The sequence below is a fragment of the Calliphora vicina genome, chromosome 2 (genome assembly GCF_958450345.1).
Source record: "Calliphora vicina chromosome 2, idCalVici1.1, whole genome shotgun sequence".
Classification (NCBI taxonomy): Eukaryota; Metazoa; Arthropoda; class Insecta; order Diptera; family Calliphoridae; genus Calliphora; species Calliphora vicina.
In genome coordinates, this window is record NC_088781.1 from 45,948,532 (window position 1) to 45,967,495 (window position 18,964).

At 30.8% G+C, this 18,964-nt stretch overlaps 3 protein-coding genes across 3 annotated transcripts; 2 read left to right on the top strand and 1 right to left on the bottom strand.

Annotated features, from left to right (window-relative positions):
• Positions 1-4,895: 4,895 nt before the first annotated feature.
• LOC135952569 (leukocyte receptor cluster member 8 homolog) lies at positions 4,896-13,285 on the bottom strand. The gene is made up of 6 exons (XM_065502584.1): positions 13,076-13,285; positions 11,525-12,945; positions 10,583-11,264; positions 10,314-10,515; positions 10,026-10,233; positions 4,896-9,403 (listed from the first exon to the last, which is right to left on the bottom strand). Exons 2-6 carry the CDS (start codon positions 12,802-12,804, stop codon positions 9,247-9,249), a joined length of 2,529 nt encoding a protein of 842 aa, XP_065358656.1. The 5' UTR covers positions 12,805-12,945; positions 13,076-13,285; the 3' UTR covers positions 4,896-9,246.
• A 1,329-nt stretch (positions 13,286-14,614) lies between these two features.
• Positions 14,615-15,870, top strand: LOC135950995 (aurora kinase B-like). The gene is made up of 3 exons (XM_065500541.1): positions 14,615-14,763; positions 14,822-15,307; positions 15,368-15,870. The coding sequence occupies exons 1-3, from the start codon at positions 14,630-14,632 to the stop codon at positions 15,747-15,749; spliced, it is 1,002 nt and encodes a 333-aa protein (XP_065356613.1). The 5' UTR covers positions 14,615-14,629; the 3' UTR covers positions 15,750-15,870.
• A 1,754-nt stretch (positions 15,871-17,624) lies between these two features.
• LOC135949850 (aurora kinase B-like) lies at positions 17,625-18,879 on the top strand. The gene is made up of 3 exons (XM_065499298.1): positions 17,625-17,789; positions 17,871-18,356; positions 18,435-18,879. The coding sequence occupies exons 1-3, from the start codon at positions 17,656-17,658 to the stop codon at positions 18,784-18,786; spliced, it is 972 nt and encodes a 323-aa protein (XP_065355370.1). The 5' UTR covers positions 17,625-17,655; the 3' UTR covers positions 18,787-18,879.
• The last annotated feature ends 85 nt before the right edge of the window (positions 18,880-18,964 follow it).

Sequence of the window (18,964 nt, forward strand, 5' to 3'; positions counted from 1 at the left end):
GTATGGACTCAAAGATGGCTGGACCGATTTTGATGAAATTTTCACGGAATCTTTAGAAAAGCCTTTTGGGTAACAGTGTCTGATTTTTGATGTTCGGTCTGTAATAAACAATTTTATTTACTTTTGCATATTAGGTGCATGAATAAGAAATTTCCATGCTGAATTTTTGAATTCATTGGAACCAGCCGAAATGCCGCTACATGTATTAACATTGAAAGTTGGTTCTCGACTTTGTCCGACACTGTATATTAAAATCGAGATGCAATATAAAACATATGTTTTCTAAAGGCCAGAAACGCGAACCGGGTTCAGCTAGTTATACATATTTTTTAACCCGATTTTTTCCAATTTTGTTTCTTAAAATTTTTTTTCACCCAAAATTTATTTTTCAGGAAATTTTTTTCACCAATTTTTTATAGCACTCTTGTTTTTTCAAATTGTTCATATAAGACCATTCTCGACAAGTCTTCCGTTAAGTCAACAATCTCCTGCAGATTTGCTACCAGAAAAAGTTTATTATTTGTTCAACCATCTAAAAAAATACACTTTTCTACAGCATCGAGAATTTCTTATACCTAATTTATTCACTTATACTTTAACCAAAAAACTAAATGTTTAATATGGACAGCGTGAATTTTTAAAAAAATATTAAAATTATCGATTATGGATGGGAACCGAACTTCAGTTGTATTGCCAGAGGGCATAATGGGTCGATTAATGAAAATGTGATTCGTTAAAAAGCACTTATTTTTTGCCAGGAATTGGCTGATCTTTTATCAAAATAAAAGTTTTTCGTATAAAGTTCAGTCACTAAAAACTATTACGAATTAATACAAATTGCTGAAAAAATTTTTCAAATTTTTATAGTTGGTCTGTTCAATAACAAAAAACTATTACGAATTATTACAAATTTTCATACAAAAATTTTAAATTTGTATTGAAAAACTGGAAAATTTATAAACAATTTGTGATAATTCGTAATAGTTTTTTGTTATTGAACAGACCAAGTATTTCAATGAAAATACTCATATGTAACAATTCATTATAATTCGTTGTGACATTTTATATTTTTAAAACACACACATTTTTTCTGTCACTCAGCATTCAAAGTTTTTATATATCAAATAAAAATGGTGTATTTATGCCATTTTTTCCAAGAATTGGACCATCAAAAGTTGGTGTAATTTATTGAAGAAAAAATTTGGTTTTTATATAGTTGTGATTTTTCATTATTTAAAATATGTGTAAACATTTCAGCACCCGATAGACAATTAATCATTTAAGCAAATTTTATGTTATCGGCCTTAAAATGTTAAATTTCCAAAAAAGAAATCATATAAAATTCATAGGTTTCAAACATTAAATACTGCGGTTTAGAAACTGGAATAACAAAGTCGATATAAATAATTTAATTAAATAGAAAGAATATTAGTTTAGGCAACTAATAAAAAACTATTTAAGATATCAAACGTTCTTCAAATTTACCCAAAATCGGGAAATGGTCTATAGATTTATTTATAAATTATATAAAAGTCAGATTAAAATAATTCCCAAAATTATCTTATTGGAAATTAAAATTTTAATAACATTTCACAAAAGTTTTATTTTTATAGTTTCGGCAAAATGAAATTTCAAAAAATTTAAAAAAAAAAAGATTTAAAAATATTTTTAAAACACAAATCAACTCACAACTGATTTTTATTTAAATTTTTGATATTTTTAATTTGTATTATTTTTTTAAAGCATTTTAAAGTAGCCAGTTTTAATACATTAAATACTGAAATTTAAGAATTTCTTTAAAATATTTTTGCTATTTATACCGAAATTTCTGCTCCACTTTAGCACTAAATTAGTTTTAAAGACTAAAACTAAATTTTCTCACTTTTAAAGACTCTTAATTGTTTAACTTCTTATTATTTTTTTTTTAATCCATTAAATTTCACTATTTATTACTTTATCTTCTTTAACCGTTATAATATTCCATCACTGAATTTCAAATAGTTTTCTAATATTTATTTTATACCGTTCGAACAATTATTTCCTTTAGAGATCCTTCACGTGCGAATGTCGCGCAGCAACTGTTGTGTTGCCACAAATGCAGCATCCTTAAATAGCCGAAATATTTTGTACCAATTGTTTGTTGCCGTTATTGCTGCTTGCTGTTGTTGTGACTAAAAAACACAACAATATAGTGCTGTGTCTGAGTGTGTGTGTGTGCGTGTAAAGTTATGAATGAATTCATACAGGTGCGTGCGTAAACAGAGGCAGAGCACATGAAAACTGAACACTAAAACGCAAGAGTGGAATGTATTTCCTTTTCCTTGTTAAGGAAAATAGAATAGAAATAATAAAATGTTACCAGATTGGTAGCATGTTCCGGCTGACATCACCCAATTTGGCTGACATCAGCCGCTCACTTGCTGATGCCTGTGTAATTCTTATGGGATTTTTTGGCTGATAGACCCCCCAATTTCAAATCGTAAAAACTTCATATAAAAAAAATGGTTTGGCTGACGTCAGCCGCTGACGTCAGCCGCGGTGTTGCCACTACAACAAATTTTCTTTTGAACACAGACATGTAAATTATAGTAACAAATGAAAAGGTTGTTGAAAAGCTTTGGGGTTGCGGTATTTGCTAAGTGGTTAATGAATAGGATAAACACATTTACTGTTAGTTTTGACACATTTTTTTCCCTTTTTATTAATTTTAATTCAATAACATTAAACGTTTATAATTTGTTCTAAAAATTTTGATTGATTGGATCGATTTTATTTATTTCTGAAAGTTCTAATTTTGCATCAATACAATACGGGTATGTAGTACATCTAAATATGGATATTTCTAAATTATTATAGCTTGTTTAATTCGATAAACAGGGGAGGTTATTATTGTGTAATTCGATTCGAAAGAGAAAAATTATATTCCTGTCAAAGACCTAACCATAGAGAATATACATAGAGCGGAAACTCTCTTGTCAAAGACCTAACTCAGTTGTCAAAAACCTAAGTGGTGAGAATGTATTAGTAGAAAAAACTATGTGAAAACAAAAACAACACTCGTATGTGTGATTATTTTGAGTAAATTTTTTGTTTGAGTTTTTTTTTAGTTTCCGCTCTATGTTTCTCTATGGACCTAACCATAGGGTAACATAGAGACGAGACGTAATTGTCAAAAACCTAAGTCTGTTGTCAAAAACCTAACTCTTGCAACAACAAAATACATGCTAGTCAATGTATTTTGTTGTTGTATCAAACATATGATTTGTTGTATTTTTGTAGTGTCTCTATGGACCTAACCATACAGAATAGACATAGAGCGGAAACTTTACTGTCAAAGACCTAACACAGTTGTCAGAAACCTAAGTGGTGAAAATGTATTACTATGATTATTTTGATTAATTTTTTTGTTTGAGTTTTGTTCTAGTTTCCGCTCTATGTTTCTCTATGTTTCTCTATGGACTTTACTCTGTTCTTATATTTCTGACAACTGAGTTAGGCGTTTGACAGGAAAGTTTCCGCTCTATGTCTATTCTCTATGACTCGGTTGTCAAAAACCTAAGTGGTGAGAATGTATTAGTAAAAAAAACTATGAGAAAACAAAAAGAATTATGTGTATTTTAGCATACAAATTCGAAAGATTTTCTGTTAGAAATCCCTGATCTGTCAACACAAGCAATGTTAAGACTGCGACTAAAATTACTCCTGTCGTAAAATAAATATCTCCCATTTTATCGCTGTTATGGATCAACTAAGCACAGTAAGGCAATCTTCTTGTATTCTGAACACAGTTGAATTTCCTACTTCATGTGATATTTCATGTAGTGATATGTATATAAACCAAAAACGTGGTATGACTGAGGCTCTGCTGATTTGTGATTATATTGAGGTTGAATCGAATTCACAATGCAGCGTTCCAAACCGCATCGATCGCGACTAATCGGCAACGTTCGAGGTGGAGCTGCTTCAACAGCCGAAGACTTAACGTCCGAAGCAAGATGCTCTTATGGTAAGAATGCCATTTATCCTTTAATAATCTCTCCTGGTTATCTGGGAAGGAATTAAGGTGCATAGACGCCTTTATTAGGGAAAGCAGGTGGTTGTTAAGACCGAACATGCAAATTGCGCCTAATCGTGACAAGCAACTGTCCCATGATGGTCTGCGCTATTTAAATTCCTTGAATTCTTAAATTCTTCTCTCCTCAAACTCCTTCAATTTCTACCTATATTTTCTCTTACTAACTCAACATACAGAGTTCCCTCCTCTTTTACTTTCTGCTTTCCTTTATCTTCTATTTCCTCAGGTTCCAGTAACGATCAATGGACGCAAGTGAGATGTACGAGACGAAAGGTTTTGGACGGCTGCCTGAATACCTAACCTAACATCTTCTTCGTTGAAATGCTGTCAAGCAAGAGACTAAAATATTTGTATTTTTACGCTTTATTGTTAACAATCGGGTTGTGTACGTGTAAATTTACGAAAATCTTTGTAACCTAATCAATATGAACGCTTTACACACAAGAAAAACGATCAGCTGTTCCGTTCCGTTAAGTATACAATACATTAGGTCGGCTAACCCAGGCTTAATTCTTCGTTCCTTCTTGAATGATATTTCCATGATGGGTCTTGATCTGTTGAACATGTCTGTCGGAATTGCTCAGATTTGGCTCTGATTTGTAGCCTTAAAAGGCAATAAATTATTTAAATATATTTCTCCATTTCTTTTGGATGTTCTTCTATTTCTCTTGGATTTTCTTCTCTATTTACTGCGGACAATTTTTCTCTTATTTTAATTTCAAGTATGTATTACTTGAGATCCAATTACAAATTTGCGAGTTCGAAATAACCTTGTTTAAAACTTTAAATACTTTAACTAATTATTAAATAAAACACATAATTTATTATTTATTATTCAAACGCTTTATTGAAACTAAATTTCTTTTTCTTTATATTTTGTTGTAACGTGCCACCAGTTGTTGATACGATTGATAGATCATGTATAGGCGCCCATACGAAATCAATGAATTAAATAAGCGTCCCGCACGCACACATTCAATTTTTAATATTTAGGTAATTAGTAAATTAGTTGGTTATAATGATCTTCTTTGAATTGTGTGCTGCTGTGTATGCTTTTTTGATTTTTTTTTTAAATTCACTTATTATATACAATTAAAAATAATTAACAGTAATATGGTAATAATAATGATAATTAAAAATAACTTAATAACTAAGAATAAAAATAATAGTAATAATTAAGAGGGAAATTAATTTGATAAATATAAACCAAACGCCAATGTTTACATTTAAATTCAATAATTTGTTTTTCTAGTGATAAATAAATTCGAAGAAATTTATTTTTTACATATTGGAAAAAATAAATATTAAAATATTTATATTAATAAATATTAATTATTTGGCTCTTATAAAGAGTTTATAAATGATGATGGAGAATAATAATTATTTATAGCAAGTTTTAGTTTATATAAATTTAAAGTAAAAAAATCAGACATGCTTACGACTGTTGACAGCTGATGGATGAACTGATGTTGGGAAGTGATGTTAGTAGAGAGAGAGAGGGTGATGTTTTCCAGGGCTGCATATTGTTTTGGTAGCTAGCTGGACTTCCAGTTACAGTAAAATTATTTCCTTTAGTAAGACTAGCAGCGGCTTGGTATTGTAGTGATACTGTTTAACATCTAGATTGCTGTTGTTGTTGTTACTCTTTTGCTGGCATCAATCAGTATTGTTTCTCTTTAGTAAATTTCTCAGAGAAAAAACAAACATTTATTAGTTTTTTTTTTTTGCTGTTTTTGTGTGTTTGTGTTTTTTGTTTTAGTAGTACTAATGTTAACAATTGTTTAAAAGTTGGCCAAAAAAATTTTGTTGTTTTTGTTTCGAATAAAATATCTTTTTTTTAACATTACAATATATCGAAAGAATTAATTTTTTGTTTTTGAACAAACAAAAATTGAAACAAATAGACATTACAACATTTAAAAAAATAATAAATAAATAAAAAATTTAAAAAAAAAATGTTAAACAAAATTTAAATTAAAAAAAAAACAAATTGTTAGTGAATTGAAAGAGAGGGCGGCATATTCTAACACAAACAAAAGAAACATTTTAAAATATTTTTTTTATTATTGGGGGAGGGGAGAAAATTTATGATTAGTTGTAGTTGATTTTTTTAATGGATTCTTAAATTATTTTTGATGGGGCAGGATGATATGAAGGTGGGAGTTTTTTTTTAAAAAAAATCTTCACTTAGGATTTTAATGTTTATTTTGTGAGATTTGAGTTTTGCTTTATTTATTTATTTTTTATTTATTTTCATTTATTTAGAATCAAGCCCTTAGGGCCAAATATGCTTTAACGAGTCTTTGTAATTTTATCAATTTATCCCTTTTTGTTAAGTCCTTGAATTACACCACTGGTTTTTTTTATTTTATTTATTAATTTTTTTTAATTAATTTTAATTTTGGATTTTATTTTCATGGTAATTTCTTTAAACTTTTAGTGTTTCTTTTATTTTTTTTTTAATTTAAAGAATTTTTTTATTTTTATCTTTTACTTTGTTGCTTAGATTTTTTATATTTTCCTTTGTTTTATTTATTTCTTTAGTTTTGTTATAATTTCGAATTGTTTTGAAAATTTTAAACTTCGAATTCAAAACATTTCTGTTTTATTCCCTTTAATAAGTTGATATTTAGCTTCCAGTACCTTAAATTAGTTTGTTGCATGCAGTTTTTTTCACAAGATTAATGGTTTAAGTAATTTCGAACATTGAATTTCGAATTTTCAAAAATTGTTTCCTATTATTTGGTATTTTTCCGTTTTTATTGATTATCTAAATAATGTTTGGAGTTGGTTTTCCTTTAAATTTCATTTTTCATTGTAAAGCTGATCAGCACACTTTGAAAGCAATAAAAGATTTTCAAATTTAACGGAAATTTTAATTATCATTTGCTAGAACAGCAAAAAAAAACTTCTGAAATTTTGCCTTCTTTTCCCTTCAGCATTTAGCTATAAAGTTGTTTTTCTAAAAGTTTGATGAATATTTTTCTCCTGGCTGAGCTGAGAATTATTTCTGGCTGAGTTGGCTGGCAGTTATTGAACGAATGAGACTCGGTCAGTTTCCAAACGAAGTTTCAATTATCTGGGGAAAATGCAAAGTAGGACTAATCGGCTGTGTGTTTAATTAAGACACAAATTCATTTGAATGTGGGTTTCTCAAAATATTTGAAATTGCTAAGAAATTATTGAATAATTTTCTAAATTGTTATCAATTCTTCATTTTGTGCTCAAAACTGTTTTGCTGCATTGAATATTTTGACATTTATTGTCTTTCTAAATCGTGTACTTCGCATACTTCGAAATGGTTATGCCTTTCAAGGACTGTGTTTATTGTACTCTTCTGGTATTACTTCTTAGTCGAGGTTTGGAGACAAATTTTTATATGTTCTTCGAATCGCTGATTTTTGAAGGAAACCTTGGCTTCATTAAAAATAAACCATATTAGATTTCTTTAGCTTTTGAATCACAATATTTTTTAAAATCACTGATTTGAACTCTGCTATACGGGAACTGCATTTTGTCGCGCGATATTTTGCATTATTGGACCTTCGAATCGTATACCGAACTTCGATATTTTAATATATGTTTTCAAAACGCGAATTTTGAAGTGAATATAACTTTCTGAAGTTGTGTTAACTCTGCTTTTCCATAATTATTTATTAGTTTAGTTGTTTTTGGACATTATTTAGCTTTCTAATTAGTATTGGTCCTTCGAATCGTATCCCAAATTTTAATATATTTTCAAAACGCAAATTTTGAAGTGAATATTGAATATGACATTCTGTAGTTGTGTTAACTCAGCTTTTCGAACATTATTTATTGGTTTGGATGTCTTTGAACGTTCTTTAGCTTTCTAAATATTATTGGTCCTTCGAATCGAATTCAATATACTTTTCGGCATCTATTTCCAGAGTAAAAATTGTTTTATACTGTGGTAATCCGAAATTTTCCATCCGTAATTCTGTTGATATTAAAAATTCATTGCTTTCTTGTAGTTGAGTATCCCTTGATTTCCAGGGACTATTTAATTGTTGACATTCGAACATTTCATAGCCTTCAAAATCAATTTGCTGCTTTCCAAAAATAAATCATTTCGTGTGAGCCTGCTGCAAAATCTAGATGACATATTGTAACATTTCTTGGCCTTCAAAAACGATTTACTGCTTTTCAACAGTAAATAATTTCAGTTGAACCTGCTGCAAACCTGCTGGCGCGTCCAGTCTATAAGACTTTACATGACGTAAGCGCTGCAAGGTAAAACACCTTTGCGAAGAGCAGCAGTATTTAATTGTAAAGTTTCCAGTAAAGGTTTTAGGATCCATGAAGTTTAGTTAAAGTTTGAAATAAATACTACAAATCTGTAGTAAATATTCCTTAAATTTTTTTTAAATGATGATTTAAATAACGACAAAGTTGTGTTCCGTAGATTTTTTATAAAGGTACTTGAAATGAAGACATTTTTTTAATTAAAAACCTTAATAGTTCATACACAAAGCGAAAACTTTTGTTAAATTATTATTATATTAACGTAGTTGTTTTAATTTGAAATAGAAAAAAAATCACCATCAATTTCTCAGTTTTGTTAAACGTAGAACTGTTCAATAGAAATTTTGGAAAATAAACATTGAATTATCACAGAAAAAAGTCATTAATAATTCAAAGCACTTCTTGAAATAAAATTCTCTTTTTGGACAACAAACATGAAGGGGCCAGGAGGGTCGGTCGTTTATAAAAGATAACAAAAGTCCAAAATGTTTAGAGATATTGAAAATTGTAACACTTTGTTTTAAGGGAATAAATTGATATTGACATAAACATCATCTTTTAGCAAGGATGTTTATTATTATATTATGTTTTCCTTCATTTGTAGTTAAAATTTTGGGCTTATTTTTGGTTGTTTTATCTGGTTTTCTTAATTGGTTTTACGAATAGAGAACGCTTTCTTTGTTTAAATCTGTACATTTTTTAACACGTTGTTTGTTTGTTGGCATTTAAAAGAGTTTAACTGTTTATATGTTACATAAAAACGGGGGGCGAGGGCGGATGGCTGTTAACAAATTATGTTTGTTGTTTGCAACAAATTTAAACAGTTTACTCTTTAAATGGTTGTTATATAGGTTTTCCTTAAACGTTGTTTAGACGACGTTGTTTTGGTTTGTACCAAATTAATTGCTTCATATTGCTATGGTTGAGGCAACTTTACAATCAATTTGTGTTTCATCGGCACCTACAAATGGTAAACTGAAACCAGTCAACCATTCTTTACATTTATCACGCGATTCAAAAGCCAACAATTCGGTTACATAGTCAACGCTGATATTAGGCCGATAACTAGAAAAAAAATATAGAAAATTGTAAATGGAAAAATTAGAAAAATACACTTACTAGTTTGTGATTTATTTGAAAAAAAAAAAAAAAAAATTTTAAATGAAAACAAGTTTTGTTACCAAATTCCTTGATGACAACAATTTGTTGTTGAAATAGTTGGTGAACGTTGAAAAGAAATACATATAATTAAAACAAGAGCGCTATATTCGGCTATGCCGAATCTTATACTTTAAGTTTAAACATTGAAAACAATTTTTGGTGAATCAATATTTTTTGATGAAAAAAAAATTTAAAAAAAAATAAATTCACATAAAATATCTTTATGAAAAAACAAATTTTGGGTGAAAAAAAATTTTAGAAAAAAAATCTGGTTGAAAAATAGTTTTGAAAAAAAAATTGGTGAAAACTAACTGGGACAAAAAAAAAATTGGTGCAAAAAACAGTTTGAAAAAAAAAATTGGTGAAAAATAACTCAGGTTAAAAAAATTAAAAATCTATGACGTTATATACGTCGATTGATATCAATATTGTCTAGTCTATGTTAATAACTTAGTAATCCAGATATATATAGATAAAACCAGGCTTTTGCTAATAAAAAATTTTAAACAAATAAATATGTACTTACCATTTAATCATAGTCCTCAAAGCAACCTTGCGTTCTCTTTCGATAAACCAATCAATAAGATGACCAGCCATTAAAGGTGCTGATTTATATAAACGGAATAGTTTGCAGTAATTGCCCATAGCCCAGGCGGAACGGAATTCCATAGCATGGGCAATGGCAGGATTTTCTCGTTGAGCTTGTGTGATAGAACGTAGAACAGTTGTAGTGTCTAAAAAGAAAACAATAAATATAATAAATAAAAAACTCTTAATATATAAATAAAATAATTTCTAAAAATAAAAAACCTACCCAAGGTATTTTTCGTAAATATATAATAGAGTATACGATAGGCGGTAAATTCCAAAGTATTCGTACTGGTACCCACTTCGCTGTACAACATCTTCAATTGGGTCTGGCATTGATTGAATTCCTCATGATCACCCTTTTCCATGGCAATGCGGGCATGTGTCTCATATACTTCCACCGTGAATTTGTCACGTATACCTTGGACCTAGAATTTTAGTAGTTGGCATAAAAAACAATTCTCGAAAATGTTTGCATATAATATCAAAACTTACCGTTAAATCTTGTCTTATAGATTTCAATTGATCACAAGCATAGAAATAATCCTGATTACTACGCCACTTTTGTTTGACATTTTCCAGTGAATGTACCAACACTTCAACGGGTCTTACTTCACAGGGTGCTGGTGCTTTTGTTAGACGCAAAAAGGACTTTTCCAAATCACGACACGTACCAACGATATGCAAATCTAAAAGATCTATATTTTCACCATTTTCCGAATCATCCATATACAAACGCGAATTATTGAATTTCTTAGTATTTTTATTACTTCCACCTTTATTCGTTTGACCAAAGGGTGAGCTGGCTACAGCTACTATGGCTTTTTTGGTGCCGCCGCTTTGTGAAAAGCGTGCTGCTCTTTGTTGGAGACGTGCAGTATCGTCATCTACTGCGCCACCAATCGAAGAGGAATAAAAGGGAACTTTAGATTTACCACCATTTGCAGTGATAGAATCGTGTTTTTTGTTTTTCTTATTTTGTAGTTTCTGTTGTTTTTTACTGAGAAAAGATGTGTTATTGGAGGAGGAGGAAGAGGAAAGTGGTATAAAACCAGAGGAAGACGACGAAGAAGATGAGGAACGACGCAATTTGCGGGGAGGTGACGAGGACGATGAACGCGAACGAGAACGCGACCGAGAAGTACGTTTGTGACGATATTTAGACGAAGAGGGTGAACTGTAAAGTAGAAATGAATAAGGTATTTATATTTTGGTTTAAATTGTTGTTTTTTTGTTTGTTAAAATTGTTTGAAAGATTAAGGAATGTTTGATTTTTAACATGTTGAACAAAATACAAAATACATAGTTTTAAATTATAGCACTTTTATATTTAAAGAGAGCTGTACCGAATCATATATAGGATTCATATTTAATGATAATGAAATTATGTTTTCTCACACATAAGATAAGTATATAAAAAAATCAATAGGTACTTACCGCGACCGACTACGGGAATCCTTGGATTTGTTAGCGCTCCCAAATGAATTACGCTGACCGAGACGTGCATTTAAATTACGCGATAAACCGCCAGCAGCTATTTTATTTTTCAAATGATCCATGGGAATACTAGACGGAACATTTTTGTGATTATTCTGAAAAGGATTACGTTGATTTTGTGGCGTCGACGGCGAATTATTGCTACTATTGTTATTGTGAAGTTTAACATTAAGACTATTACGTTCACTAAAGACGCTGGGTATGGGTTCAGTGTCCCAATCGCGCGTCCAAAGTTCATTGCGATTGGCAGCCGCTATAATTTTGCCCTTTAAACAAATATCGATTTGATCCTTATCCAAGTCAGTGGTACATTTGGCATAACAACGGGCCACATAATTGTTTAAAGACTCAGGCCAGGCATCATTGGGATTGTGAAAAGCATTGGGTTTCTTAAAAGTCGACGCGGGGGAATTTGTGGTTGTGGCCACAGGCAATTGTGGTTGTTGAACATTGATTTCGGTATGTAAATCGTTGTTACTCAAAGGTTTGCCAATGGGTGGCGGTGGTTTACTCAAATCCAAATTGGCTATTATGGGTGGAGGTGGTGGTGGTGGTATGGAAGTATTAATAAAGTCACCACCAGCTGAACTAGTTTGCATTTGTAGCTGATTTTCTTCAAAATGAGCATCAAATAAGGCCTGTTGCTGTTGTTGAATTTGATTCTGTTTATTTTTATTACGTTTACGTTTCTTTTTATTGTTGTTGACATTGTTGTTTTGATTATTATTATTCATATTATTTGGAAAGCCACCATTGAAATTGCCATTCATGGCTTGTTGCTGCTGCAGAGGATTTGGTGCATTTGCCAAGCGTTTTTGTTGATTTAGATTGAATTTAATGCCTCCAAAATTCTTTTGCTGCTGATTGCCGCCACCACTACCAGGTGGAGGTGGTGGTCCCGCTGGCAAAGGTGGCAAATGTTTGTCACCTTGAGGTATAACGGAATTACTAAAACCGGGCGGAGCATTACTATTGGAAATGGTTGAAGTAACTCCCGTTTGCTGTTGTTGATTTTTATCCATGCCATAACGCATATAGTATTGATAATGAATGGGAGAATATTGTTGCTGATATTGTCCACCATTTTGGTACCAGGCATTGTAGCTGGCCCACTGATTAGCTTGCTGCTGCTGGTTGTTGCCATTATTGGCATTAACATTCGGTGGTTGTTGCATTTCTTGTAGTTGTGGTATCAAGGGTGCCACTAAAGCTTCAGTCATTACAAAGTTGCGGAGGAAACAAGGACAAACCCACCAAGATATCGATTTTTTTCTAACCTCTCAAGTTGGATAAACTGACACCCTTTCTTTTTTTTAATAAAACTTACCTTTTTATTTTTTCAAAAACAATTATTCAATGATCTAAAATTAAACAATAAAACCAAATAAAAATTAATCGAACTTCTTAAAAATTTATAAAAATAACTTTTATATTAATTTTCTATATACTAGAGATTTTTTCATGATATCCGCCATTTTGTTTTTTTAGTACCTATTTATTTTTCTCTGACGAGTTCTTTTTCTCTTGCAGCTATTATTTTATAACTTTTATCAATATTATATTAGCTTATTTGGCTATATTTTTGTACACTTTATATTTCAAGAAGTTCTTTTTATTTTTAAATAAATTTTCATAATTTTTAAATAATTTTTGATAGAAATTTTCACTAATTTCGCATGCTCTTTTCTACGTTTTATCTATTAGATGACAACTTAGAGAATGACGAAAAGAATTGTTTAGGCTGTGAACAGTAATTGTATGAGAAGCATAGAGTTGTATTTAGGTAGAAAATAAAAAGGGTAGTAATTTACTGTTGCTGATATAACAGGTACTAATTTTGAACTTTTATTGCTGTTAGCACATCTGACATATAATAAACACAAATGTATTTTTAATACCAGGTACAAATCTTAAATAAATGTTATTTCCATATGAGATTAGATTTACACCATAAAATTTTGAAGGTTAAACGGCTGTGTATTTTCACTAATAGCGAATAAATTCTATGACTAATGACATGAATTATGTTTTAGAAGTTATACAGTAATAAAAAAACGAGTTCATGAGGCTGGATTACTAAAAAATTAATTCGTAACGCCATTATAATATATCCGAACATTTGATATTGAGTAATTATTTTAAGAGATAGACATGTGGTTAAGTTCAATCCTTCCTTTAAAATAGAACATTGAAGAAAAAGTAGCAAAGGTGGAGTTAATATTATGATTCCGATCAATTCGAGAGATTTAGTTTATCACATATTAATAGATTTGGCATAAATCAAGATCGTCGAAATTGTGTTGGTAAGTACAAAACGTACAAAATAATTATAAGCACAAAAACGTTAAAATGTTTACTTGCTCTCTCACAGTTTAGAAGTTATAGGAATTCAAAGTCATTATATATAATAAAAAATTTCTCATATATTTAGAAAATGATCTCATCATTATGGGTATCATTCAATAGTGCTTCAAAATACCTTTTATGTGATATATAATATTGTTTATTAACATTGTGAACCAAAAATTCCTTTTTAAATTTATTTGCCAGTACTTCAGAAAATTTTTATATAGACAAAAACTGATTTTGTCGAAGACCGTTTTCGATACACCCCAGAGTTTTAAGTACCTTCTTCTGGTTGAAGGACGATAATACAGAAAATATGAATATTAACAGAAAAAATTCTGTAACTGAATGAATAAATAAAAAATATAAAATGTTACTGGGACCTTGATTTTAGGGAATCCTATTATTAATACGCCTTGTGTAGTAGTTTTAGCTTAAAATGTTTCATTAATATTCAATTGGCTTGATTTGTAATCGATGTGTTCTCAATAATTCTACTTTTATTAATTCCCCATTTTTGTCCATTACTACACGACCAACACTATTACACATGGTTGTATTTATGGTGAAAAATTAATACATGTGGTAACTCTGTATGGCTTGTTTAAAAACAAACGGCATAAAAAGGCGGATTTTTTAGTTTATTGTGAAATTTCAAGAAGCAATTTAAAATAAATATATATTTAAGATAGCATTGTCATGGATAAATTTAGAAAGAAGCCACCAACAAGGTCTGATTTGCCTCATTTAATGGAACATGTACCCGAGGAACACAAAGATTATGTCAAAGAAATGTGTATGAAAATGATGCAGCATCAAGCTTATGGACAGCCGTAAGTAATTTGGAACATTTTATTCTGATGGACTCAAACTTATTAAAAACCATTGTAGGTACGAATGGTCTACTCGTGATTTTGATATGGGCGCTCCATTGGGTAGAGGTAAGTTTGGAAGAGTATATTTGGCGCGCGAACGTGGCTGTCATTATATGGTGGCTATGAAAGTTCTATTTAAAGAGGAACTGCAAAAAGGCAACGTCCAGCGGCAAGTGTTAAGAGAGATCGAAATTCAGTCACGTCTCAAACATCCACATATATTACGTTTGTTGACATGGTTTCATGACACTGATCGCATTTATTTGGCATTAGAACTAGCCTCACAAGGTGAACTTTTTAAAATTTTACGCCGGGCTCCCCACAAACGATTTGATGAGCCTAGAGCGGCTAAATATACATATCAAGTTGCTGATGCTTTGCACTACTGCCACTTAAACAATGTTATACATCGTGATCTTAAGCCTGAAAATATTTTATTAACTGCCACGGATGATGTCAAATTAGCTGATTTTGGTTGGTCAGCTCATACAAGATCAAACAAGTAAGTTGCTTTCACATTTATACAAAGTCTCAAAGATTTGTAATAATTTTGACATTTAAGGCGCAAAACGTTATGCGGTACTTTAGATTATTTGCCACCGGAAATGGTTGATGGTCGCATCTATGACGATTCTGTTGATCAATGGTGTTTGGGTATTTTGTGCTATGAATTTTTAGTCGGTGCCCCACCTTTCGAATCCAACAACAACGAGATGACTTATGAAAAGATACGACGTTTGGAAGTATATTATCCGAATTATTTGTCAGTTGGTGCCAAAGATATTGTTTCGAAATTATTGCGTAAATCCGGCAGTTCTCGTCTAACTTTAGTGGATGTTATGCAACATCCTTGGGTTAAATACAATATGGAAAAACGTAATGCTCAACTTGAACAAATGATTGCGAAATCGAAACCCGAAAATAAAGTTTGTATGCAAATTTAAGTAATAGATTTGTTTTCTCTAAACTGTATAATTGAATCTTGTTAATTGAATTTAATTAAAATACATTATTTATGTTTAAAGTTAAGAATAAAATATTGAAATGTTATGTGAAATTTAAAAATGTTATTATTTTTTTTGTTTTAAAATCGTTAGTAACAGAAACAATTAAGATTCTAATGTACTTCAAAGTTGAAGAGTTGACAATACAATGGAAACTTTTGCAAATATTCAATTAATAGGTTTAGTCATAGAGAAAACGCATAGAGCGGAAACTCTCCTGTCAAAGACCTAACTCAGTTGTCAAAAACCTAAGTGGTGAGAATGTATTAGTAAAAAACCTATGTGAAAACAAAAACAACACTCGTATGTGTAACTTTTTTGAGTAATTTTTTTGTTTGAGTTTCCGCTCTATGTTCTCTATGGGTTTAGTATTTTATTAATATATTTGGGGTATTCACATGGTCTGCTATTAGTCATAATGTCCTAATATATTATAATAGTTGTTGTTGTGTTTTAAACAACAAAAAAAGTATTATTTTATGAAAAAACAATAAACATATTTCAAATAGTGTTATTAGTTTATAACTTTTTTGTTTGAAACAGAACAAAAATTTGTTTAAACTATCATAATATATTAGGACATTATGACAATATGACCAAATAGTAGACCGTGTGAATACCCCAATTGTAAAATTCCAGATTTGGAAATTATGAAAACGATATAATTTCGTGGAAAAAGGAGACACTTTTACTTTACATGAATCTCTGCTTGAACTACTCATAATTTAAAGGCCTTATTCAAAATGAAATTTTGAATACACCGTAATCGGCACCGAAAAAAAGTTCGTTTCAGAACTTTATTCCGTGCAAATGTATGGAATTACGTTTTCGGTGCCGAGATTACTTATATAATAAACTTAGAGTTAAGAACAATTTTTAAAAACTGCTCCTGGTGAGCTGACCTAAGCGAAATGCGCTTCTGAACTAGCTTATCCCCACCATTATACATTTAATTTTCGGAATAGGTAATTTTTAAATTCTTCGAATAATTATGCTTAAGAAAATGTTCGATTAATCGAACGATCATTATTCGAATGCATAATCCACTAAATATCTGAAATCGTAAATATCTCATAAAATATTGTTGTACCTAAATTTTGAGCCGATTTAAAGATATTTTGTTTTTAAACTTCATATTTTACATCTACGTCAATTTTACATCAAAAATATTCGGAACAAATCAAGATCCGCGTAACAGTTTTTATTTTCATAATTTTTTTTCTGTTAATATTCACATTTTCTGTATTGCCGGCCTTCGGCCGGGTGAAGGGACTTTTAGTTCTGGGGTGTATCGAACACCGGCTTCGCTAAAATCACTTTTTCTGTATATCAAAATTTTCTGAAGTACTGTCATATAAAATCAAAAAGGAATTTTTGGTTCACAATATTAATAAACTGTACCATATTATATATCATATTAAAGGTATTGTGAAGCACTATTCAATGATACCCATAACGATCAGTTTGTTTTCCAAATATATGAGAAATATACTATTATATGTATTGACTTTAAATTCATATAACTCTTAAACTAAAAGAGAGCAGGGAAAAATATTAACGTTTTTGTGCTTCTAATTATGAGAGCTATCAACACCAAAGAAATTATAAAAATGCAAGCTGTTTCGCTGATCTTGATTTATACCAAATATTCTTCTAAATTTAGTTAAAAAAAAATCATCACTGTTTACAACGTCAAAAGTCAGAGTTGCATTTTGAAAATAATACGATCTGGTAGCACTTTGATCTGGCAGCACTTCAATTTATTTTAAAAAAAGGACGCAAGCGGGATTTTTACTGACAATTTAAGAAAATAATACAACTTCACACGTAAAATAAATCTATTAAAATGTTTAAAACAAAGCCCAAACCCCCAAATAGAACTGATTTGCCACATTTAATGAAAGATGTACCCGAGGAACATCAAGATTATGTTCAAAATTTATGTAAAAAAATGATGCAGCATCAAGCGTATGGACAGCCGTAAGTAAATTGGCATTGGGGAATTGTAGGAAAATGTTTTAATTACAATCTAACTTTTTGTAATGCCTTCATTATCATTAGTTATGAATGGACAACAGCAGATTTTGAAATGGGTGCTCCATTGGGACGTGGCAAGTTCGGTCGTGTTTATTTGGCCCGCGAACGTGTAAGTCATTATATGGTGGCCATGAAAGTGCTGTTCAAGGAGGAGTTGCGCAAGGGCAATGTACAGCGTCAGGTTTTAAGAGAAATTGAAATACAATCGAGACTAAAACATCCACATATTTTGCGTTTGTTGACATGGTTTCATGATCAGGAACGTATTTACATGGCCCTAGAGTTGGCCTCCCAGGGAGAGGTATATACACTGTTACGAGGTTCTCCAAACAATCGTTTTGATGAGCCCCGGGCTGCTAAATATACTTACCAAGTGGCTGATGCCTTGCACTATTGCCATTTGAATAAGGTAATACATCGGGATCTAAAGCCGGAGAATATTTTGCTGACGGCATCGGATGATGTAAAGTTGGCGGATTTTGGATGGTCGGCACATACCATATCGAATAAGTAAGTTTGTTTTAGATGATGTTAAGAAGTTGGCTCAAATAATGAAGTTTTTTATTCCTTAAACTATTTTTCTTTCAGACGTAAAACTTTCTGCGGCACTTTGGACTATATACCACCCGAAATGGTAGATGGTCGTACATACGATGATGCGGTCGATCAATGGTGTTTGGGCATTTTATGCTATGAATTTCTAGTGGGAGCTGCTCCCTTCGAATCAAATGATACCGATAAAACCTATGAGAAAATTCGACGTGTCGAAGTGAATTATCCTCCATATTTAACTGTTGGTGCTAAAGATGTCATATCGAAATTATTACGTAAAACGTCTAGTGAGCGTATTACGCTAGTGGATGTAATGCAGCATGCTTGGATTAAACAGAACATGGAAATACGTAATAATCAATTGGCAAAAATGGCTGGACAGAAGTAGTTTTTAATTTTTAAGAACTATTAAAAATGGCACTTTTATAAACACTAGATTAAGTTATTTTGCAGTTTAATAAAAAAATATTGACGAAATATATTTAGGATTTTGTTTATTTAAATCGTTGTTAATAAATTATATTTGCGTGCGTATTTTCATTAAACTGGAATTTAGGAAAAGTAAA